Raw genomic sequence first — 24,514 nt, forward strand, 5'->3', positions numbered from 1 at the left:
CTTCCTTTTTCAATTAATTTGTGATCCATCCTGCAGATCTGATTTGCTTGATATTAAAAGGCATTGGGTGTTACTTTTGATGCTAGCCAACTACAACATTTTGAAATTAAAATGGACAAACACATTCAGTTTTTACTTGGTAGCCGGAGTTTCAAACAAGGCTTTGAGCTTCTTTTTTCTTATCTGCACTCATGAGCTGAAAGGTGGAGGAGATTCGATTCAGATATTGTTGAATAATGTTGATAACAATAGGTGAGAATTTCACACAGTTTGACCAAAATATTTTCGAATGGATAGATTAATGCCAAAATCGAAACATGGCTTCTTATGGATTCTGGATTAAAAATATGGAGCTTGACATTTGAATTACATTAAACCACATTGAAAGACAAACAAAGACAAAAGGGGGATTTAACTGACACAAAGGCTCCAGTTGACATAGCTGGAATGACAGACTCCATATTTCAAAGTTAGTCCCTGCAAAGTAAATATCATAGAACAAATGTCAGGTTTACTTTAGGATTGCTACTGTTTAAATATTGGGCATTTGGGTATGGTTTCAGAGCAGCATCAATACCACTCTGTCTCACCATAATGAAAATGTCACGAAGGGTGTAAATCTGTTATGACACCAATGACAACATTTTGTGAACACAGTGTTTTCCTTTTTTCAGAGTTAAAACAATCTGAGCATGGGGAGTCCAGGCTTTGAACGCATGGGCTTCACCGCACCCTCGCCACTCTACATCAGTCATCCCCACACTGACACCAGGATGGCCTGGCTGGACGAGACAGAGGATGTAAAACCACCCCGCAGTTTGTTAGGAATCCCTGAGCTCAGCTGGCCAGGGGTCTACCTCCCCTGTTATGACAGATTAGCTATAGAAGAGAACCCCTGGGTGCTGAAGATGACACAGTCCCCTGTTCCTGCTGCTCCTACCACCAGGACTACAGAGCCAAGCCCGCCTGTGCCCAGCCAACCCCAGGAACCCCCCTGTGAGATGCAGGGTCAAGTGGAGGAGCGTTGTCTGGAGCAGGTCCAATCTATGGTGGTGGGAGAAGTGCTGAAGGATGTCGACACGGCTTGCAGGCTACTCAACATTGCACCAGGTACGACTGTTTAATGTCACATTTCTCCAGAGGCATTTAAATATTAGAAAACTGCTGCAGATAGCATTGACAGAGCTTGTAGTTAAAAAAAAAAAAAAAAACCTTCAAAAGCCATCATTTGTTTGTGTGCTCTCACTTCAACATCCACGCTCACACAAATGACACCTGGTGCGAATCTGACGCTCTGCCCACCTTGTGCAAACTTCTGTTGACAGAAGATTTTCTGCACTTCTCATGAACAGAGTCTATAGAGCCTTGAAACCATATATTATCTTAATATGTGCTTACTTTTACTGTGTCAAAGCAAACGTGTACCTAATGCAGATTAAGATTATTATTATTAATATGAGGAGACACAAATTATTTAAGGTTTATAACATAACTAAAAGTACTATGATGATTTAGCTTTGCACTTCCACAATGTGGCAGGATTGCTATAGACACCAATTAAAAAGGAATTGTCTGAATTGATGCAGCAGAAGCTGAAGCATCCTGATCTTTTGTCCCAACTGTGAGTCATAAGACCCACAAATGCTGGATCCTACATTCCTATAAATAGCATGTTGGATGGCAATGACGGTCAACAACTTTGGTCCTGACTGAAATAACCAAAGAATTATTGCATAGATTGCCATAAAATATGGTTCAGGCACTAATGCTCCGCTCATGATGCATTGTCATCATTCTAGCAATCTCTTTTTAGTTTTATCCAGTACCATCATTAGATTATAGTTTAAAGTTGTATTGGTGACTAAATACCTGCGAAACTAATGACATTACCACCAGCCTCAGCTGTACCGGTTGTCAAATATTAGCACGTTAACACACTTAACTAAGAAGATGAACCCATTATACCTACATGTTAGCATTGTCACTGTGATCACGTTTGCATGCTGACATTTATTCTTAGTATTATTTTTAGACACCGCCTGCTTTGAAAAAAATGCCTTTACACATTCAACTCCACATACCCAATGTTTAATGCAGGCTCTCTCTTTAAAATTGTAGTCTCCAAGCCCAAAATGAGATACATACTCCCACTTGATATGAACATAATGGTGACTCAAATCTGTCAACAGTAGTTTTAGGTTAGCTTTTGTGTTCTGGTTTTGATTAATGAACATTAGTCACACTGTCACCTGAGTCAATTCAGTGCAAGCTTTTCAAGTGATATATTTATTATTTGTAGCCATTATCCTAAAAACATTTTTTTTTAAATCAATTTGTATTAAGATATGCACCAAAACTATGACAATTTGAAATCATGTGGTAGATTGAGTAAGAGAGCTAATGGATGGTAGAGAATTATGATAAAATAACTGCATGTAATTCAGAGTCGAACAAGAGCTTCATCCTGACAAACAGTTGTTTATTACCTTTTGAACTGATGTCATGTTTCATTATTTATACACTGGTGGTTGACATATTTTAAGTATCTGAAAATGAAAAGCTCACATGTGGAAAGGTTGTGTGAAGGAAAATACTTTATCTCCTTCTGTTTCCTCTTTAGACCCCTTAGACTGGAGCTGTGTGCACGTTCAGAAGTGGCTGCTGTGGACTGAGCACCTGTACAAGCTGCCGCAGGTCAGCACAATGTTTCAGGAGCTGAGCGGGAGGGATCTGTGCTCCATGACAGAAGCAGACTTCAGACAACGCTCTTCGCAGTTTGGAGACATGCTGTATGCACATTTGGACATCTGGAGATCTGGTAAGAACAAGAGGAACACCAGGAAATAGGTCTAAATCAACTCGTTAGCAAATTGGGAAGCAAATGCAGCATGACCAAGAGCAAATATATGGCTGTTTGTATTATGTGTGGTATGAACTGCTGCTGAGTTAGATTTTTTTGGGTCTGTTTCTTCAGCTGCATCAATGAACGACCGCTCCCCACCAGAGGATGGAAAATCTGGTAAGTTCTCGGTTAGAACAAGAACCAAAAAATCTCACACAGTTGAGTCGAAAAATTGACATCTGGTCTCTGAAATGTCCCCTATATCAGCAGCTGACGATGATTCCTGGTCAGACGTGATATGTAAATACCCCACCCAGCCCATCCACCTGTGGCAGTTCCTCCGAGAGCTGCTCCTCAAGCCTCATAATTACAGCCGCTGCATCCGCTGGCTCAACAAAGAGAAAGGTAAGGAAATGAAATAACTTACAGACAGTTGTGGGCAGAGAAACTGGACGGCAGTTTGGCACTCCAGACAGCTGCTTCAATTTCAAGGTCCTGGCACTGTGCATGCTGGCTCACAGGCAGTCATGATTTACAGGGACACCTGAATATCACAGACCCAATAACGTTATTAGTAACACCTGTGCGTTTTCTACTCAAGTCAAAATGTCTGTTGTGAAAAAAATCCTGCAAACTTCAGGAAACTACAAATTCAGTTTGAATTTTGAGTAATAGGTTTTTGGCATATTTTTAATGATATCCTGGAACATCAGAACTGTACAAATGAGCCATTAGCTGTCCTCTGAGAGTTGTATAATTGTATAATGTTTCTATTTCCCAGTTAAATGGCAGTTGAAGGAGAAATATGACATTTGGGAAAATTGATTATTCTCTTTCTTGCTGGGAGTTAGAGAAGATCGATACCACACATTACAGCCAGCAGCTGATTAGCACAGCTTAGCGTGACTGGAGACTGGAAACAGGGCAAAAAGCAAGCCTAGCTTTGTTCAAAGGGGATTCCAGCACCTCTAAAACACATTATAAATCACTGTGGCTGGGCAAGAAATAATCCCACACATAACCTTTCTGTAAAACTACACATTTTTTGTATGAAATTAAAAACCGATAAAATGTGGTAATTAGTGAGATTTAGAGGTGCTTTGAGGCAGATTTTTCTTATCCCTTGGACAAAGCAAGGTAATTGTCCCCTGCAGCTTCATATTTAGCATACCCCGCAAAAATACACATAATTGTTGTTGTTGTTGTTGTAGTGTTTTGTGTGTTTGTCTTCTGTCTGTTTGTGTATTGGTCAGTGTATTGTCGGTTTATACATTGTATATGCCTGTTCCCATTAAAAAAGAAAAAAAGAAAAAAAAAAATACACATAATACATAAATACATAATGGATTTTTAGCCATGCTAGGAGCATGGCTTTAGGTATGGCATCAACTATTGTATGGACTGACATGACATTTAGTTCTGGCATTCATGTCACACTCAGAATGAATTGTAACCAATTTGGTGATCCTCTCATTTTCATCCAACACTATAATTAGGGCCTGAATTTTGAGTTGTCCAAAAATTGGTTTATGATTAAATACCTGCAGAACTAATACATTCCCATCAGTCTCTTGTACTTTGTGTTTAGTGCTATTTTGCAAATGTTAGCATGTTAAATAACTAAACCAAGATGAACATGGTAAACCATATAAGAGTATGTTAGAGCTGTCTATGTGAGCATGTTGGCATATGCTGACATTAGCATTCTGCTCAAAGTGCTGCTTTACATACAGCTTCACAGAGCCGCTGGCTGTGGACTCTTGTTCACCTCCGAATCCCAACTGACTTATTTTTGTTTTTTCTGTCCAAAGGAATTTTCAAAATAGAAGACTCAGCTCACGTGGCCAGGCTATGGGGCATCAGGAAGAACCGCCCGGCCATGAACTATGACAAATTGAGTCGCTCTATACGCCAGTACTACAAGAAGGGCATCATCCGAAAGCCTGACGTATCACGCAGGCTGGTCTACCAGTTTGTCAACCCTGTATGATAAAGATCAGCCAATCAGAGGTGAATGAGCTGAGGGGCAACCAAAGATATGCTGGACATACAGTGATAGCAAGTGATATGAACTCCGAAGCTCCTTCATTGATGTTTCTTTTCTATTGTAAAGACTGCCTACTGAAACATGCACTCCTGCCTATCAATCTCACTCTTAATTCTTAAAACTGGATTTTATTGTATTGTTTGTCTTTAGCACTCATATTTTAAATGCATTTGTGGTTTGTGCTTTGGTTTCTTAAAGGGCACAAACTGAATTTCTTCTTCTCGCTGGAAAACCTTTAAAGGAATATTTTTTCATATTGGGATTCGCTCATTTGATGTCTTATCGAGAGTTATATGAGAAGATTGCTACCGCTGTCACATCTGTATTGGCTATATGGTAAACATGTAGCCAATGAGTTTAACTTAGAATAAAGGGTAAAACAATTAACCTGGGTCTCCACAAATGCAAAAAAAATCTGTCTATACAAGCACTTCTAAAGGCCCAAACACACTGAAAAAACCTGATACCCAAATTATGAAGTACGCCTATTGTTTTAAATGGTCAAACATGCACCAAAAGCATTATGAAGTGCGTCAAACTGTCTTGAATTCCCTTCTCAGACCTTGTTTACATTTTGGAGAATCAAATGGGACCCAGTAACCAAACCTGTTTTCTCTGCAGCTGTAAAAGAGAGATAGCGTGAGCGAGCGAGAGAGAGAGAGAGAGAGAGAGAGAGAGAGAGAGAGAGAGAGAGAGAGAGAGAGAGAGAGAGAGAGAGAGAGAGAGAGATAGAGAGAGAGAGAGAGAGAGAGAGAGAGAGAGAGAGTGAGAGAGAGAGAGAGAGAGAGAGAGAGAGAGAGAGAGAGAGAGAGAGAGAGAGACAGCGTGGCAGTTGAGTTAGGAGAGGGAGCTGCAGTAGAGAGAACAAAGCAGTGAATGAGAGAAATAAAACATTTTCTGTTTGTTAAACAGTGTTTACCTTTTTAAAGCACAAATACAGAACCATCAAACACTCAGTAGATGATTTACCGTGGAAACAGATGCTCTTAGTTTCATCTTGCTCTACTATATTTCTCTTTTTTATTAATTTATTACATTCAACTAACGCAGCAGTAAATACAAAGAACAACAGGACTGACCTGTGCTAGTTCTGTGGTGTTGGTGTTTCAAATCTAATGCCTGCAGAGTGTCATAGAAGCATCAAATGACGCAAAGATGGCTCGTCAATTATTGCAACTTTCTGGCATTTCTGCTGGTTACCTGGCAACTGTTGTCGGCCAAAAAATAGTCCAACATCCCCTGTTAAAAAGCTAATTGTTGTTTTTATTTTTATTAACAGTTTAATTAGTGAGCTTTAGAGGTGCAGGTTGGCAGATTGTGTTACTGTTAGACAGAGCCAGGTTAGCTGTTTCCATGCTCCAGCTACAATTTTACCATACAGACATCACAGTGGTGTCAACTCTTGGGAAGAACGTGAATAAGCATATTTCAAAACCATTCCTTTAAATTCTCTTTTTCTTTACATTGACATTTCATGTTCTCTCTATTTACGTGTCTAGAACATGTATAAGTTGCAGAGCAATGCCAAAACAAGTGAATATTTTATTAAACCTGCCTTAATAGATTCTCCTTTCATTTCTGAATTTGGGTTTGTATTCAGAATCTACAATAAAGCAATTAATTATTACCAAGCGTGTCATCTCCCTCTAAAAGCTTGAAGGAAAATGCTAACAAATAGCACAAAATCACACACACCCCATACGCAAAAAACACACACAGACACTTATTTTTTCAACAAACTTGTTTCCCTTTCAAACCAATATCGCAATATTGACACCATCACAACAAATTCGATTCAGGTTTTTCATCACTATCATCATTATTATCTGTGATCATAATCATCTTTATGCATATTTAAATGAACTTCTTGTTACATCAAGATGAACAGGCACTACACCAGTTAGGAGATAAAAGTACATCACTAACTATGAACATACATCTTCTAGACCGCTAATATACGGTAGGGTTTCCACAACATGAGCTGCTGTCCCCTGTGTGCATAAGGAAGAGATCATCAACATAAAAAAGCATTTACATGTACACCTTTTTACTGCCTCAACGTGGTTAGGTCTCATTTTCAACTCAACACAGTTGTACAGTTACAATAGAATATAATCTTTAAATTACATCATCATATACAAATCTGGCAGCGTGGGATAACGTCACGCGTTTATGATACACTGACAATTCCATTGCAATGAAATTCATACAATATGGTACCTATTACTTAATATGTTTTCCATTACTGTTATTTTAATGAAACACATTTACATGTATAACACTACATTTTGTCTTAATAGTCAATCACTTGAATTTTTTTTAAACATTTTTTTTCTGTTACATTTACACAGCTCATACACACTGGATGATGAAGATGTTTTCCCCAAAATATTAACCTGGTAATGTTGTGTGTATATCCTATGTTTAATGCGTGCATATGTTTGTGTGCGTGCATGTGTACTGTGTACGTGTGTATATATGTGTGTGTGTGTGTGTGTGTGTGTGTGTGTGTGTGTGCATGTGTGTGTACTCATACGTGCATTGAGGATATGGGACAGTTTCATGATAGGAGTCCTTTTTGCTATGCTGGACAGCTTTACTCTAAGACACAACTTGTGAGCTGGTGATGTGTTTCTCCTCATGTGTGAGACCCAAACCTGTCAAATCCTGTTCCAGACACAGAGCTAAACACATCTGACTGCTGTTGGTCCAGTGAAATTTTTAAAAACTTCAGGACAACTAAGTTATAAAAAGCCTCTCTCCCATCTAATCATTTCATCAGAGATTTAGGTGCAACTCGTAGCAAGATAACTAATTGACATCTGATGACTACTATAAATTTAAGTTCTATGGAGCAAGTTAAAGATTTAAAAATAACCATGTAATGCACTGTGTAAGAGTCATCTTACATGCAGTGCAGCACTGGTGACAAATGTATTCCCTGTGTCGTTGCGCAGTGTTTTGCAGACAAATGAAGTTTGGGTGGACTGGGAGGCAGCTACAAGTTGATCTTCACTGAAGCTGTTTCACATGTGATATGTGAAGTTATTGCATGGAGAGAAAATGGAAAGTTGATGGTATTGGGTCATTCTTTGGCTCAGCAGGGAAACGGGCCACATAACTAGTGCTTTTTGCTAGGTAGGGCTTTAAATGACAGTGGAGAACCATGTTTAGACAACATGCCTTCTTCCAAGCCCAAACACTAGTACATTCATGTCCTGTTGGAGAGGCTTTGATCTTCAGACGACAGTCTGTAGCACAGTCACGCATCAGCATGCCTCCATTGGCCCCTCGCTCTGGAAGAAAAGTGCCCGGCATAGGCATTGTTCAAAACCCTCCACTTATACTGCAGTGGCAACCTCAAGAAGATGACTGGATCCGGCTTCGCTCTGAGGGAATGTATCACTGGTGTTTCTCGTTAGCAGTAGTGGATTAAAATGAGACTTGAATTACTGAACCAAGAATGAAAGCTTCTGTCGAAACTGTATATCCTTTCCATGGATAGCATGAAGATGATATTGTCAAATTTGTGATGCAAAGAAAAAAAAATCTAATGTTAAAACCAAACAAACAAACATAAAATCAGTTCATCAACAAGCTTCCTCTCATGAAAACAGAAGCACGTGCATGTCCAGAAGCATGTGATGCTAAAAAGTGAACTCTGCATTTGTAGTTGAAGTGTTGCATCAAGTTGTAGCCTTAACAAGGCTGCAGGATTCAGGGAATGCAAGTTTTTGCATAGCGCATGCTGCTATGCAAGTTCAGAAACAGTTAAAAACACATAGCACTGCACACACTGGATAAGAGGTTGGACCAAATCACACAAAAAAAAGAAAAAAAAAAGAGGATACTGTCTGTGGTACTTTTAACACTACACAGCATTCCCAATGTAAGAATGATGACTGATCACACACAGCATTAAAAATGCTACACAAAAATGGCATCACACTGTATATACACAATGCAGGTTAGAGAAGCTCGTCTTTGTCGAATGGGTATAACTGATTATATTATCTTCCCATTTTCACTGCATTATACGCTAAATACAGTTACACAGAGAAGCAATGTGTTCCTGCACTGTTTTGATGTTATAGTTGAGTGTGTATATACTGGAATAACTGCTGCTCCTGTTTTTAAATGTGTAAGTCCACCCACCCCAAATGCTGGATAAAATATATTATACTGATATATTGTCTTTTAGGTTACTAAGTTTTTATTTAGGCAAGACTGCTTGGCGCATCTGTTGGGCAAGGGATGTGTTGCTCTTAAGTCTCTGGCTATGTGCGGTGCAATTGGACGGGACAGTTCAAGCTGCCTCCAATGGCGTGTCCTTGTCCAGTAACGTGACTAGATTGGCTCAACATAATTGGCCGGGTACAGTCCCTCTCGGCCGCTGTCCATACGACCTCTACACCAGCCTTGCTCATCTTCATCCTCAGTCTTGGTCAGTTCATCACCTGTGAAAGAGACATCACTCCTTAATCAACATGTGGTCTTGTGTCAACTTGTCAATATAAATCTAAAATGAAAATATCTTTAAGTACTTAGTTTAAACAATAATGTACCCATAATGTAAAGGTCACTGCTCTTCAACCCTTTTTTATTACAGTCAAAACCATGCCCTCATTTAAAAGGTAGCTCTTGAAATTGTACAATCAAAAAATCAGAATGAGTATAAGTGAGTGTGAGAATAGTGCCACCAGGTGTAAGTACCCTACAGGTGGGACAGTGTCATTTAACAGGTTAAGAGTGGAGTCAATCTGCTCATCTAATGATCATAAAGAAGTTCGATGAATTATTCCTTTGGTCTAAATGCGGTTTTAAAACCACTGCCAGAAATAAAATTGTGGTAGCAAAATAAAGAATACATTTTTTGTTGTTCTTGCTTTAATTTGAACTACGTGCAAAAAAGAAATACTCTTATATGCAGGTATAATAAAATCTTTAAAGACTGACATCATGTCCTTGATATTAATTTAAAAAATACCTTAAACCTCAGCTAATTGTGTGGTTAAAAATAGCATGTGAGTGTGGATGGTAAGATTTACATGCACAGCTGTGACTTCCTCATTAATTATTTTCTGTGTAAAGCTTGTCTCTAAATTGTTAGTCATGTCACTATGTGGACTCTTTCAGAGCATTTCCCAAGGAGCTTGTGTTAATTGGTGGCAAGCGCCTGTAATTTGTTTTCCATGTGGCTATTATTGACTAACCACTGCTATCTTCTATAGAGGAAGGGAAGCTTTAGACTAGAAATAAGGACAGAGTTGTTGATTTCGGACCACCTCTCATGCTCCAGCTCGTCTTCTTGTCCTAAAACTACTGCAGATAGCGTCCCAGGCCCTTCATACATTAGCAAGTTCATGTGTAATCTACAGTATGTGTATCATGAGTACATATTAGATATGAGATAAGCTGCATGATGGTAGACAAAATTATCTGCATGTATCTGTATGTATCTGTATATATTAGTATGTCTTCTAGTCACATTACCTGCTTTGAAGGTGAGTTCATCCTGTTCCTGGCCTTCATAGTCATAGAGAGCTCGCACGCGGACCCCTTTCCCAGTGCTAGCATCATCTTCAAATGAGTTCCCATTTCCACCGTTTTCGTTTCCAGAGTTTGTAGCGGGCTGCTCATCATCAGACCACTCAGTTGAGTAAGCTTGGTTCTTATCGTAGCTGCTCACGCTGGAGGAGAGAAAGAATTCAGGGTGAGATTTGATGTTAAGTGACCCCAAGACTGAAGACAAAGAATATGACTTGTGATATTCTATATTTTTCTTAAAAAACATCAATGAGCCACAGCATTGCACAGGGTGACATGCGCTTTAAATACATTGAACATGGGCACTGTAGTTTATTCTGAATTGATCCCACATCCACCGTCCTGCTGCAAAAAATGCTAGATACTAGGACACCAAATTTGCAGACAAAAATAGTCGAAAAATGCATTTTTACTCCCGAGTAACATGTACTAAAGACTACACTACCCAACTGTTTAAGGAAATGATGTAGCCTTAAAAAAATTGAAAGTATATATTCTTGATTGGGCTTTAAACATTCATGTCTTTGGCGGCAACCAATGAGAGCCACAGACTGGGAAGAAAAGTCATAGAGTACAGAGAGGCAGACTAACATGTTGTTGGTTTTGGTCTCTTCATGGGATTTGTTCTCAAGAACAAAAATATGGAGTATCACCTCCTCTATAGAAATGACATGAACATAAATATAAGTCCTTCATACAATTTAAAGATAACACTGAATTAAAAATGTAACAGAGTGTGTTGTGTTTAAATGTGATTGATTGGGGGGTTTTAAATGATGAATGTCCTGAACTAACCTGCTACGGTCACCAGGTGGAGCCACATGGTCGGTGCTCGGGGTGGGTGGGGCTCCGTCTGGTTTCTTCTTCTTTGGAGGAGCACTGGCCTGATCTGGGTTGTATTCCTGGTGAAAATAATGAAAAGACGCAAATGAAAGCAGAATAGAAATTATAACTCAAGAGAAAATATATTTCTATGTTCTTGTATGAAGGTATGATCGTTGTACCTCAAACGCAGGCCAGTTCATATGCATCCCAGGGCCGTGGTTGTTGCTGAACCACTTCAGGTCCTCCTGTGTGTTTGCACCCAGGACTGTGCGCTCCAGTTCTCTGTATATTGTGGAATAGCTGAGGAGAGGAAAATGGAACAAATAGCGATGATGAAACACCAGAAGGGAATTGCATGAAGATGATGCCAATTTGGCAGCAGAGCCTATCGAGTAGTTCAAACTCTGGCTTGAGAGAGATCCAACGTTGGGTCATGACACAACTAAAGTGTCTCCCCGAGTTTTTCTACTGAAGTTGGAGCCCTCAATGGCTTAAGTGTTTGGCCTGAATAATCTCAGGCTTGTACAAGGATATCATTGTTTACGTCGCCACTGTTTTCCCAGATCACTGCAATGGGTTATTAGATTAAAAAGGACACATTCACTTTGCAGTTTTATAACCTAAAATACAGGATAAACCAATATGACTAGGTTTCTTTCTGATCTACACTGAAAATCTCTTCTACATACAGTCCATGTGTTTTTTCCCCAAAAGCTGGAACATTAACTAAATAAATACTATGTATGTATTGAAGAAGTGAGCTACAACAGGAGTATATTTAAGTATATTTGTGCATATTTCAATTAATGCCAAAACAATCTCACAGGGCACCTAAACTGAATTTATTGTAAGGAGATGCCACAGTTGTTACAGCAAAGTGGAAAAATAGATATTTTGGCCTTTGTGATAATGACTGTGACTATGAGAACATAACATAATTGACCTTGTTCAGTTTCTGAGTGTGAATTTGTGCTTTTATCTTCAGTAGGCTTTTTTATGAGTCATTATCATTGCAGAAAATAATGTACAATTACAGCACATGTCTAATATGTTGAACGTGTTGTGGTATAAATGGAATCTGGTGATAATTTACAAGAAAACTCACTGATGCACTTCAAAGGTCCTAAAAGTATACAGGCTCATCTAAATAAAGCATCTGTTTTGTCTGCTTTCATGCAAATAAATATATTTTGCTTGGTTTTATGACAAAAATCATTTACTTGATTGAGGAGGTAAGACAGTGCTGGATTCAGCACTGAATAAAATTAAATCATAATCCTTAAGTGTGTCCAGTCTTATTTCATATGGGGCACAATGAAATCCGACAAAAGAAGTCTCTTTCTAAATTGAGCTATTGCATTTTTATAGCAGTGCAAATGGTGAAATGACACAAATCAAACGTGAATTATGAAACCAATCAGGATGAACTGCAGTGAAATCCTCTAAACCACCATGAGTTTTAATTATCACCAAACAAAGATGGCAGGTTTGGTTAAAGAGCCTGAAAATCACTTTATCGTGTGTCCTGGCTTTGTTTTAACACAAGGTTAAAAACGGCTCAGAATATGACAAACATTCACTCGGAACAAAATTCATTTTGGCAGAAACGTCATTAACTGAATCATCAGTTAATTAGTTTTGTGAGTCTGGACTCTAATGAGAAGTGCATGCCTGGCTGAGAAGTGTGTTGAGATTAATGAATCTGATGTGAACTGTACTGAATGTGACACACTGAATCAAACATTTACAATTTGATTATTTCTATTTATTACCACATCTGCAATTCACCAAAATTAGATCAATCTATGTCCAAAAATTAAATCACTTCAGTCCTAAATACATTGAAACCTTGGAGAAACTGTATCAGGATTTTTGTGTTTGACTTTCATCAGATTAATAAAACTGGTTCCTTTAGCCCAGTGGTCTCCAACCCTGCTCCTGGAGAGCTACTGCCCTGCATTTTTTAGGTATCTCCTCACTCTAACACACCTGATTCTAATAATCAACTCGTTATCAAGCCCTTTGACGAGCCTCAGCTGCTTGATAACGAGTTAGAGTGAGGAGATACCTAAAACATGCAGGGCAGTAGCTCTCCAGGAGCAGGGTTGGAGACCACTGCTTTAGCCTGACTGACCTTTGGTTCTCAGTGAGGTTAAGATGGCGTTTGATGTCCAGCAAGGCTTCCTTGAGGAAGGTCAGCCTCTTGACTTCATGCTGCTGGCACTGGTCAAACACCTGCTCCATGCACTCCATGTACTGAGGGGTGCACTTGTTCAGCTCCTCCAGAGACTTCTCATACTTCTCTTTAGCCTGGGACAGAGATCAGAGGACACACTGACAGCTGAAGTCTCTTTGCTCACACTGCTTTTGTAACTTGATAAACTGCATACATATTGATCTAAAATATGTATATTGCTATAAAACCTAAATGGTCCTGTTCTACTGTATATCATGGTGGTGTGACTATGTTATACAGCAACATATCTGTACTTACGATCAAAAATATCTCATTAAAATACAAAGGCACTTTTGTCTTCATCTAGCATACATCTATCACAACATAACATCTTAAACTGCTCATTTAAATAGGAATATATCAGAGGCCTGATCAATTAGCCTGATCAACAACCAATGTAAAATCCCTGCCAGGTCATCAATGTACTGCGACTGTGACAAAGAGATAAAACAACATGATACTTTTTGGCCTTTTTGAATTTGTGTGTTGATTTACAACGATAACGCAAGATAATCTCCTGAACTACCAAATGTATTCTTAAATTGTTTTATATTGATTTTGATTTATTTTATTTATTTACACTTGGCTCAAACTGAAACAAACAAAAAAAATCAGTTAGAGCTCTCTATTTGTCTTTTTTCTCACCTTCTGTGCATCCTGTTTGCATTTGTCCACTTTCTCGTGGAGTTTCTTCTGCTGGTCTGGTGTGACAGAAGCCTCAGTCTTGCCGTTGGCCTCTCGGGCTGCAGCCAGCTTCTCCTCCTTGCAGGCCATGTGGTATCCTTTCTTGGCGGTCTCCATCTGCACGTCCAAACACAGGCATCCTCAGTATCTCAGACACATGATCTGATTTAAACAGATCACATCTACTCATCTCAAAGTGGCCTTGACCTTGTCCAGACAGGATACACCATTTTAAAGGGATCAATATATCTACATAAATATTACCACAGCCATTTTTTGCTATTTAGCATGCAAGAATAAACTGAATTTAGTGTCACAAAGACTTTCTACTTGTGGCAGTATAGTCTGTATGGATAGTGATTTGTGTATCTCCATTTTGATTTTTTAAGAAAGGACTTCATGTTCACCACGTAACACATTTTGATCTCGATCTACTCAAGTCTTAGTACAAGCTCTCCAACATCATTTAGGGCCAGCTGGACCCAAACATTCCTTGAAATTAAAGGGAAAATAATATAGGTATGGAGTCTGTATATTCAGTGTTGTATACTGAGCATTTTTTTGTTTATTGTAAGATCATTTTATTATGCAGAGGCAAGCTGAGAGAACCATGTAAATGTGTTGACACTGAGATTTCACACAGCATCTTTCTTTATTTTATGTCTGTAGATGTTTCAAAGTGGCATGAATAAAAGTCCAATGAAAAATGAACAAAAATGAATTGGGATAAAATCACTGTACTGTAAATAGATTGTATTACAGTTTTATTTTGAGCTTTTTTTGTTGTTGCTGTATTTATGTGTATGAATAGCTTCTATAGTCTTGAACTGTTCCATAGTACTATTTTCAGAGATTATCATACAATATTTGTCAGTTTCATGGGTGCCTATGTAATCTTAATGTAAGTTAAGGTAGCTTTATAATATGTTGAATTGACAAAATGGTCAAAATATAGCTTTGTTTATGAAAACAGTTGTACAAGTGCTAAACAAAGACAAAATGAATGCTTAGATAGTCTGAAAAATGTGTCAAAACAAACCTGAACTCCAGAGTGCTTAAGTATCGATTTTGAGCAGATGAGTCAATATTTACAACACGTCTCTATAAACTGGAAATCGAGTTTTGGTCCAATGACAAGTAATTTGTGACTAACTCTGTTGCCTCATGGAGTTTTGGTTTGAAATATGACATGCTAATGAAGCTGTGAATCAGAAAATGTGCCTCTTCGAGTTCCAGTAAAACCATCACAGGTGCTATTATACAGAGTGTCATGGATCAGCTTCAGGAATGGTCTATACAGCCTACCTCTCTGATATTCAGACACTGAAACATTACATCTGAGTTCTGGCTTAATCAATAAAATGTTAAACAACTACTTGAACAGCCAGCACATTCTTTCATTTCTGCTGCTTGTATTTATTTTTTTTAATGGTTGAAAGTTAAAAAAAAGTTTTTTGTGTGGAGGGATTACAATGCAACACATCCATTTCAAAAATAGATGATGTAAACCAAGGCGAACAAGAAAGCAGCTCATATATACATTCATTACATTCATCAATGAACTCCCATCTGTTTGTGAGGATGTGGATATTCAGATGTGTGCTGATGACACAGTTGTATACACACATGGGATAGACGTTGAACAAGTGGCCACTAGGCTCTCATTAACGCTTCATAACGTTGCTAATTGGCTGAATGACTCATGTGGTAACTTCAATGTAATGTATAGCTAATAAACAAAAGCAAACCGTGTTTCCACAGCTTAGTGTTTAGTTCAAATAATCAAAAATGTTAATGAGTTTAAATATTTAGGTAAACATTTTTAATATGAAATCATTAAAACTCACAGACAAACTCACACAGACTTTCATTATTTTTCCCATGGTGCAAAAAAAATCTGATACTCAGTCACATTAATTTGATTCAAATTTTTTGTTGTAGTGGATGAATGTGCTGGTATTTACATATTGATGTGTGCTTGTAGATATGTCGGTATAATTGTTACAGTGTGATAGAGATGATGTAATAGGGTTGCATTTAAATGAATGTGTTTAGTGTCTGTTCTGTGTGTACCTGCTCAGAGACTGCAGATGGAAATGAGGTAACAGCTTAATCTGGAATAAATCATCTCTTCTCATTTTGAGATGAATGTTTTTGGTGCATCGTTCTTGTTTAATAAAGACTAATAATAATAATTTATAGAATCCAACTCACTCTGTTACACTGATGTCACCCATGCTGATTCAAATTAATTTCTATCCTCTCACCTCCTTGAGCTTTTTGGCCCACGGTTTCTGAGCCTTCTTGAAGCCTTCCTCCGCCTCCTTGGCTTCCTTGAAACCGCCAATCATCTGCTTGTGATATGCTTCCTTTTGCCAGTTCTTCACTTTCTCGACGTCATCGTTCGTCAGGTTGTTCTTCACATCTTGGTGCAGCTCACTCACCTTATCTGCTTCAGTCATCACAGCCAGCCAGGCTCTCTCCACAGAGCCGTACTGTGGGCCTGCAAGTCAAACAAAATGATTCATTCCAAATGAATAATTTAGTGAAATCAAACTTGGACAAATATTACCAGTAACCAAACATCAAACTGTGTAAACTGAGCATTAGCAAACTGAAAGACTGTGTAAAGTACATTCATTTGTTGAGCTATTTGTTTTATTGACCCCTTCCCCAAAGCTGACCTTTCTCAATGAGCTGTCTCCACCTCTTGGACCAGGCAGTCAGCTGATCACCGTAGGCTTTTTCTATCTTGGCACGTTCCTGCAGGCAGCCCATAAGGTCATTGCAGAGCCGATGGCCATCATCGAATCTCTTGACAGCACGCTTGTAGTTCCCCACCTGAGAACACAAGACAAAGGTACATATATCACAAGAGAAAAACTACAACATGCATGTCTACATCGAAAGTTTTAAAGTGTATTTCTATATATCTGTATATCAATCCGATGTGAATGAATGTTAGTGATGATGTGTTGGTAGAATATTAAACGTAGTTGTTTGAGCAAATTACAAAATTCAAGCTAAATGGACAAGATGCCCAAGGGAGTCATTTTGATTCTATTATATTTTGACGGATTATATCATTTACATAATGACTACTTCAGTATCTCACCAAGGCCATTTTCCATTGGAACTGGGTAAATTTAAGTCAAATTTTAGACCACTTTGTTAAGAGTAAACATTAAATGGTTTAGGGCTAAAATGAACATAATGACAAATTAATTATTTATTCATTACTAATTATTTTTGTCTAAATGCTACATGTAGTTGTTAGCAGATAGATTTTGCTCTCCCCAAAAAACAAAAAAAACAAAGCAAGAAAAAACTAGTGGCATTATGAGTTCATTTCTTGTAGTTTCATACAGAAACTTGATATCAGAGATAATGATATTTGTGTATTTTAATAATTTTATACGTAACAAAAAGCTGACAACATATATAAATATACATGTGGACTTTAGAATTGTGCCCCAAATCACTAACCACATATTTATAGTTAACATGAAAAACAATGTTATGTTTTGCTCTAAACTAAAGAATGGTTTTAACACGAATCACCTCACTGAAATACACAAATGTTTTCCCATGTTTAATTTTGTAAAAAACAACATAAAAAAAACAGATCCTCAGAAAGACCAACAAGCAAAAAGAGGTCACATTTCCACTAAGCCTGTTAACCCACAACATTCAAAGAGAGAAGCAACTAAAATGGACATTTACAAATGATAACCCCATCTCCATGTAGCTAACACATAAACATTAGCTTTACTTTGTTGGGTGCAAGCTGTTTTCATTGCAATACATATGTTTATTATGTATTGATTATGCATGTTGATTTAACATGTAGTTAATATAGTCTAAATATGTTCAATAATAACAATAGATGAAATGCTACAGTATCAAATCTACTTATATCCGCAAATAAAAATAGCTGCAGCCATGACAGTAATCTGCATTTTCTTGTTATCCGTTTCGTCAAAATGATTTTACTGCCTCTTCTTTTAGATCAAACCACCTTAAGTGAGACTGCCTTAAAAAAAAACAGTGCCAGGAAACATGGCTCCGCCTCTAAAGTGCCTGCAGGGGGCGTGAGCTCATGCTGCATGATGAAGGGAGGGTAGTGTAAGGGGGGGTTGCTCGTGCCTTTGCATGTGTAGTTATGCAATGACATGGGTTTGCGTTTGTGTGTGTGTGTGTGTGTGTGTGTGTGTGTGTGTGTGTGTGTGTGTGTGTGTGTGTGTGTGTGTGTGTGTGTGTGTGTGTGTGTGCACAAACTGTGACTGCTTTAATCCTCTTGAGTGGTGTAATGCAGGCAGACAGATTTGCAGGGATAGAAGGTGAGGTAAAGACAGATATACAGATTTCATATATATCTAAAAATCAACTACAGATTGTGTGTGTATATGCTGTAAATACATATAGTCATACATACAGCATCATGAGGAGACTGTCTGACATGTTTGCTGGCTGCGCAGCTGCACTCTGATTGGTCCTAACACGAGCACGCATGTGTAGCTACTGTTTGAGATGAGAGAGCTGCAGGGAGGCTGTGAGACAGGTGCATGACGGTATGAGTTTTGGTCTGTTTGCCAAGTTACACCACCAACAACACACTGGTGAACCGGTTCCACATATGAAAACACACCTGAGCTCTTGTACTTGCACTGAAATTCAACAAAGTATGCTTATTCTTTCTGTCCCAGATGCATGAAGCATCAATGTTTCATTACAAAACTTGAGAGTAAAGTGTTTTTCTGGCATTTTTAAACTCTGAGCTGACCCGAGCTGTTTTGCTAGTATACAGATGCTATAAGCAGGTGCATGTGGTGAAAGGCCGCCTCAGAGCGGCTGATGACTGAGGCTCTTTGTCTGTGCCTCCATGGCTCAGAGCCATGATACAAAGAAGACTTTGTTCTGAGGGAATTCATTAACGCTAATTTGTTGGGTTAAAAGTGCTCACACACACACACACACACACACACACGAACACAGACACACACGCTGCATTTCAGCACAAGTGGGGATGGAGAGGATACTATGTTGTTTGTATGTAGTGATGTGTCATCACACAATCTACTATCTAATATGTTTTTTATATAAATATGTTATCTATATCTATATGCTAAAAAGAAAGGTAAAATCTTTAAGTTTATCATGTTTATCTTAATTGTTAAATACATTTTTTTCTAAATAGTTAAAGTAATAAAGGGAAAAGCTAGGAATATAAATATGTCCAAGTCATTTAAGTCCACAGTAGTCAAACTTGTATTTTGTATTTCGGTCAACCAAAAATGTTTCCTGGAGGGACTTAACCATTCTTACTAAGAGAAAATTGAGACTAAAAAACTAATTAGGAAAATGAGAATAATGTAAGAGTGTTTGTTTAGATTACTCTTCATTTTTCTTTGCTTTTTAATCATCACAAACATAATTTCTTCCTTTTTTAAGGCTCCAAGTGTCCAACCATCATGCTGTACAAACACTTTTTCTTTTATTAATTTAACTATATTTTTAGCACTGTGTGTGTCCCAAAAGTACAAACACTGCAAAAAACCCACATGAAAGATTTTTAGCTGCACTTCTGCCTCATGAAGTGGAGGAACTCCTAATGAGGTCACCTTTAAAAAGCTCTTAATTAAAATAATAAAGCCATGCTTAAATCAGGATTTTATGCATGCTTTTATGCGTCAGATCATGAGAGGTGACCCTTGATGGATATCAAACAGCATGATTACAACTTCTGAGAGTAATTTACTTTAGCTTCTGTTGGACTTTAGGGGTCAAATCAATACAAATACAATGAAAAGTTGTAAAGTTGTTGTTGGTTTGCTTTTTGAAACGGCATCAAAACAGATATGATGTCATGTCCGTACCTCCCAGAAGCTGTCCATGGTGTCGTCAGCACCTGCAGTTTCATCGTAGGAGCCAGACATTTTCCTGGATGTGGCTAAGCACTCTAATGACTAAACCTGTCCTCTGCAGCAGATCTGGGTTCCTCATGCACTGAAAGAAACAAACAGCAGAAAGGGACAATGTGAGACAGTAACACTACACAACAATACAGAAGCAAAGCTGTACAATGGAGCACACGAGCAGACAATAGAAATAAAACACTGCCAAAAAGCAATGTGGCAATTTTCCCCAGCAACTGTAGGAGACCTTTCAGTGTGAGGGTTTCTATTTGAGACCATCATAATAATGAGATAAAAATAGTTTCCTCCACCATGCATACAGCACCATGCCCCTAAGGAGCGAGAGGGGACATCTTACAGTATATCGTTGTGTCCTAGAAAAGATTCACTGCCATCACATGACTCTGACCCTGAATCACTCCACAATGCATACCCTCATTCTTCTGACACATTATATCTGAGAGACCGTTAAACAACAGACGCTTACACACAGAGTTCAGCATCCCAGAAACCTACCTTGTGTGCAGAATTGTGTAACCCTATAATAGAATTACAAACAAACACACTGAAACAACCTATAAATGTCCTTTAATGATGTGGTTTAATTACCGACTACTTTGTTTGCCCTCCTGAAAACAGCGGCTGCTGGATTTCCTCCAACATTTAGGGTGATTTATATTTATTTGTTTGACGTCTGGTCGATATCTTACCACCAAGGATAAAACAGAAGAGACTGTTAGATTCTAGATTGGTATTGAACTCTGTTTGAAGCCTAATCCATTTTGCTTACATGACTAATGCCTTTCCCTGGACAGAGAGCTCTTCATTGCACTGAAGCAGCCAATATTACAAGGCGATATATTGTATGTATCTAATAATAATGAGGCTCTGTCGACAGTGTTCATGCCCTGACTTGGTTTATTGGTCTTTATAATTAAATGCAGTTGACTGTGATCATTATCTAACCCTGCGCATGGCCCAACAATATAACTTTATTATAGCTCTTAATTAAAACAATAAAGGGTTTTGCACAAATGTTATCAAGAGCATGGTGTAATTCATCGATTCCTACTGTATCCTGATGCTAGTTTAGCGTGCTATACTGCGGATAGAGGTCAACGCTCTGTGAAGAACAGATGAAGGATAATTTGTGACCATTTCAGATTATAAACTGAGTCTGCACTCTGCAGTCTGCTGCATCACACTGTATATTTTGTTCAAATCCTAACAGTGCCCTCCACCGCTGTTTAATCCTTCAGCCTCCTTCTGCAGTCAAGTGTAAATCACTTCCTGCAACATCCGTCATCCCTGGAATGAGTCATGAAAAATGACTTTCTGCAAAAGGCCCGACCTCACTTTCCTTATACACAAATATAACAGCACATTTGTTCTTATGAGAAAAAGAAAGGCATTAAAACTACAAGGTCAGCTTACAAGGGGAAAGTATTTTCAGTCTTTTCAATAACCCCTGCAACACACTGTTTTTTCACGAGGGGTCTGCCCATAAAAATGTTATCAGGGGAGCATTTGTACGCTGTGTGATAGCTCCTGGTTTCAGCTGGAAAACAGTCAGTTCAGTGCTAATACACAGCTCTGACTGATTTAGCCAAGCTGTATTTTATCAAAGGCTACTGTCACCGGCCATCACACCAGTCTGTGGGTCTCTTAACAGTCGTGGCTTTCAGATACTGCCTATTTCAAGAGTGCACTCTGAGCTGGGGTAACACAAAATACCAAAGAGCTATTTCATGATTTAACAATTTTACTGTCAGTGTCAGAATCAGAGACAACTTGAGCCATTCACTTGCACTGAGCTCAGCAGTATTTTTCTGGTAATTCATCTTTTATTCCCATGAAAAGACGGCTCCAAGGCTCAGAGATGAGAAGACGCAATGTTTTCTGTGAACTCTGCTCTTCTGCCCGAACTGGTTGACACATTTGGCAACTGCATATCATGGATATTCTTTTTTCTGAACACAGAGTAACTGAAGGATTTGCTAATCCAGAAATTGAATGATGTCCTAATCCAGATCTATAAAAGTACTGTATAGCATTATCTATAAAGTACATACAATGTAACCAATACACAGTGTGTGTGATGTGCATTTAAACTGTTCACACACAAAAAACAACAACATCCATGTGCTGTCAGTATCCTTTTATCAGTTTATTATAATTATAGTTACACATATTTGTCTGTCATCTTACTCAACCCAACATCCTTGGCACCACTAAATACAAATCCTGACAATTAAGAAACTCCAATTAACACACTGACCTTTGCAGAGGAAATGGACCCCTAAAGTCCCCAAACTTAATCTTGTCATGTGGAAAAGCAATATCTGTTGAAATTAGGTTTTTTGAAAATGGACCTCTCAGCGAGCTGGACTCAACATTGAAGCTAATGTTGAATATGGCTTGTAGTGTACTGTATATGTAAAAGCTCACTAAATAAAAATAAGATATCTTTTTTTTTTGATCTGCACAAAAAGCTGTAGAGTAAAACTGTGCTGTTGGGCTTTTATGGTGTGTTGAATGATTTCTTTGCCAGTTGCAGTTACTGTGAGGAGTCTTGTCATCGCTGTGAGGTTGTCAACAAACAAGATATGACGTGTCAGTTTTTGAGCTTTAGAAGTGCTGGCAGGAAGATGTTTCTACCTTTTGACTGAGCCAAGCAAACTGTTTACCCCTGTCAGTCAGTTCAGTCTTTATGCTAAACTAAGCTAAGCTAACTGGCTGTCGCTTTATGTTTATTGCACAAACAAGAATTGTACAAATCTTCTCATCTAACCTTTGGTAAGAAGAAAAGATAAGTGTTTTCCCAAAAATGTCAAACTATTCCTTTAAGTCCCTCTTTCAATAATAGGTACAATTGTAGGTAAATTAAACAAAACTGGCTCATCTACTTGTTCTTTTTTTCCAAAGTCCTCTGTAAAACATCTACCACTAAACTAACACATTTACTGCCATTGTATTTAATGACAACAATGATGAGATTACTCTGAAGCCCTCGCTTTAGTAACCACATACCACAGACATGTTGTCATGGACATGATCATAGATAGAGCAACAGAGGCCTTAATCCTCTATCTTTTTAAAAGAAAAAAAATATTTATATTTAATTTAACACATTTCTGAAGAACAAAATACAAGACCTTACAAGATAAAGAATTCACTATGTGATGCAAGAAAGTTGCATGCAGATAGAAAGTTAAGCAGGCCTAAAGTGGCATGTCTTAATCTCAGCAACCGACACAAACCATTGGTCCAGCTACCTGTCCATCAGTCGAGTCGTTCAATGAGCTTCTGCATCTGTAACTACAACACTGAGTGACATCAAAGCCAGTTAATCTCCGGCAAGACGCCAGAATCCCAGCTCATAACAAAACCAATGTGGCCACAAGCTTCTTTTACCAATACTCACACACAAGCATGACACTTGATGATGTTTAGAAAGCATTTGGATTAACTCAATAATTCAGAGCCATCCACCAATTCCTCAGATATCAATAATTTGCAGTCAAATCTTTTGTCAGATGATTATATATGCAAAAATATATATTTCAATTTCTCAAAACGCAAGGATAATTTATGTAAAAAATATAAAAAGCAATGGTCCACACATCCAGAATGGGACAATGTGTTCTTTCTACAGACACTGTGGACATGAATGTCATCAGCCTTTGCTCACTAGGTCATACAGAAACAGAACACATTACAGAAAAGTCACAGCTTCGGTCCATTGTGTGAGTGTGTCATGTGTCCCATATGACAGAAAAAAGGTGGAGGGGTGGAGGTGTTAAGCATTCAGGAGAGGGGCTTGTAGTACAGTTATTGAGGTCATTCCCCCTCAATGACTATGATCACACCTCCCATTCCCAAGTGTATTAACTGGTGAAAAAGTCATAATGGAGACAGTGTACTGTTTCGAACACTTCTCAGTGTTTAGCACAACAAAATTGATATAGATTAAATAGAATAAAGGAAAAAGCTTACATATAATTCAATTATGCATCCAGAATAGTGCACAAACAAGTAAATTACAGATAACACATACTCTTTTAGTTGTATTGTTAAAAATCGTTAAAACAACCCACTTGACCAAGACACTTTCTGCTGCCAAAGCTATTCCTTTTATAATTTAAAGCCTTTAAGGGGACGATTGCAGAAGCGGCACTGTGGTCTGAAACTGTCAAAATCTTAGTATTCAAACTTTTGTACATCTCTAAGTAACTAAACATATTCGAGCATGTTCACTTACCATAGTTGGCTCCATCATTGCAAAATAAAATAAAAAACAATCCCGAAATTTTTAAAACCAAACACAACTCCTTAGAACTACGGACTCCCTGCAAGCCTTGTAGTCCAAACTTCTCCTTTCTAAGTGATACTTTTGAATGATGAAGGATGTGTTGCAA

General features: G+C 38.2%; 2 protein-coding genes across 2 annotated transcripts; one reads left to right on the forward strand and one right to left on the reverse strand.

Annotated features, from left to right (window-relative positions):
• Positions 1 to 692: 692 nt before the first annotated feature.
• LOC133987680 (SAM pointed domain-containing Ets transcription factor-like) lies at positions 693 to 4,832 on the forward strand. The gene is made up of 5 exons (XM_062427124.1): positions 693 to 1,110; positions 2,621 to 2,818; positions 2,975 to 3,019; positions 3,110 to 3,247; positions 4,654 to 4,832. The coding sequence occupies exons 1-5, from the start codon at positions 693 to 695 to the stop codon at positions 4,830 to 4,832; spliced, it is 978 nt and encodes a 325-aa protein (XP_062283108.1).
• A 4,181-nt stretch (positions 4,833 to 9,013) lies between these two features.
• Positions 9,014 to 20,117, reverse strand: pacsin1a (protein kinase C and casein kinase substrate in neurons 1a). Its single transcript, XM_062427323.1, has 9 exons — positions 20,058 to 20,117; positions 16,866 to 17,022; positions 16,449 to 16,684; positions 14,143 to 14,298; positions 13,396 to 13,571; positions 11,441 to 11,561; positions 11,232 to 11,338; positions 10,383 to 10,579; positions 9,014 to 9,346 (listed from the first exon to the last, which is right to left on the reverse strand). The coding sequence occupies exons 1-9, from the start codon at positions 20,115 to 20,117 to the stop codon at positions 9,237 to 9,239; spliced, it is 1,320 nt and encodes a 439-aa protein (XP_062283307.1). The 3' UTR covers positions 9,014 to 9,236.
• Positions 20,118 to 24,514: the final 4,397 nt, after the last annotated feature.

The sequence above is a fragment of the Scomber scombrus genome, chromosome 10, assembly GCF_963691925.1.
Source record: "Scomber scombrus chromosome 10, fScoSco1.1, whole genome shotgun sequence".
In the NCBI taxonomy this organism is placed as follows: domain Eukaryota; kingdom Metazoa; phylum Chordata; class Actinopteri; order Scombriformes; family Scombridae; genus Scomber; species Scomber scombrus.

What these genes read in the sequence shown, in the direction of transcription:
- pacsin1a (XM_062427323.1), bottom strand. Translation starts at nt 20,117, where the DNA reads ATGTCTGGCTCCTACGATGAAACTGCAGGTGCTGACGACACCATGGAC. An exon ending in TGAACTGGCCTGCGTTTGAG is followed by an intron (nt 11,339 to 11,440) that starts GTACAACGATCA and finishes TATTTTCACCAG; the next exon opens with GAATACAACCCAGATCAGGC. An exon ending in TGAACTCACCTTCAAAGCAG is followed by an intron (nt 9,347 to 10,382) that starts GTAATGTGACTA and finishes TCTCTTTCACAG; the next exon opens with GTGATGAACTGACCAAGACT.
- LOC133987680 (XM_062427124.1), top strand. Translation starts at nt 693, where the DNA reads ATGGGGAGTCCAGGCTTTGAACGCATGGGCTTCACCGCACCCTCGCCA. An exon ending in GCTACTCAACATTGCACCAG is followed by an intron (nt 1,111 to 2,620) that starts GTACGACTGTTT and finishes TTTCCTCTTTAG; the next exon opens with ACCCCTTAGACTGGAGCTGT. An exon ending in TTTGGACATCTGGAGATCTG is followed by an intron (nt 2,819 to 2,974) that starts GTAAGAACAAGA and finishes CTGTTTCTTCAG; the next exon opens with CTGCATCAATGAACGACCGC.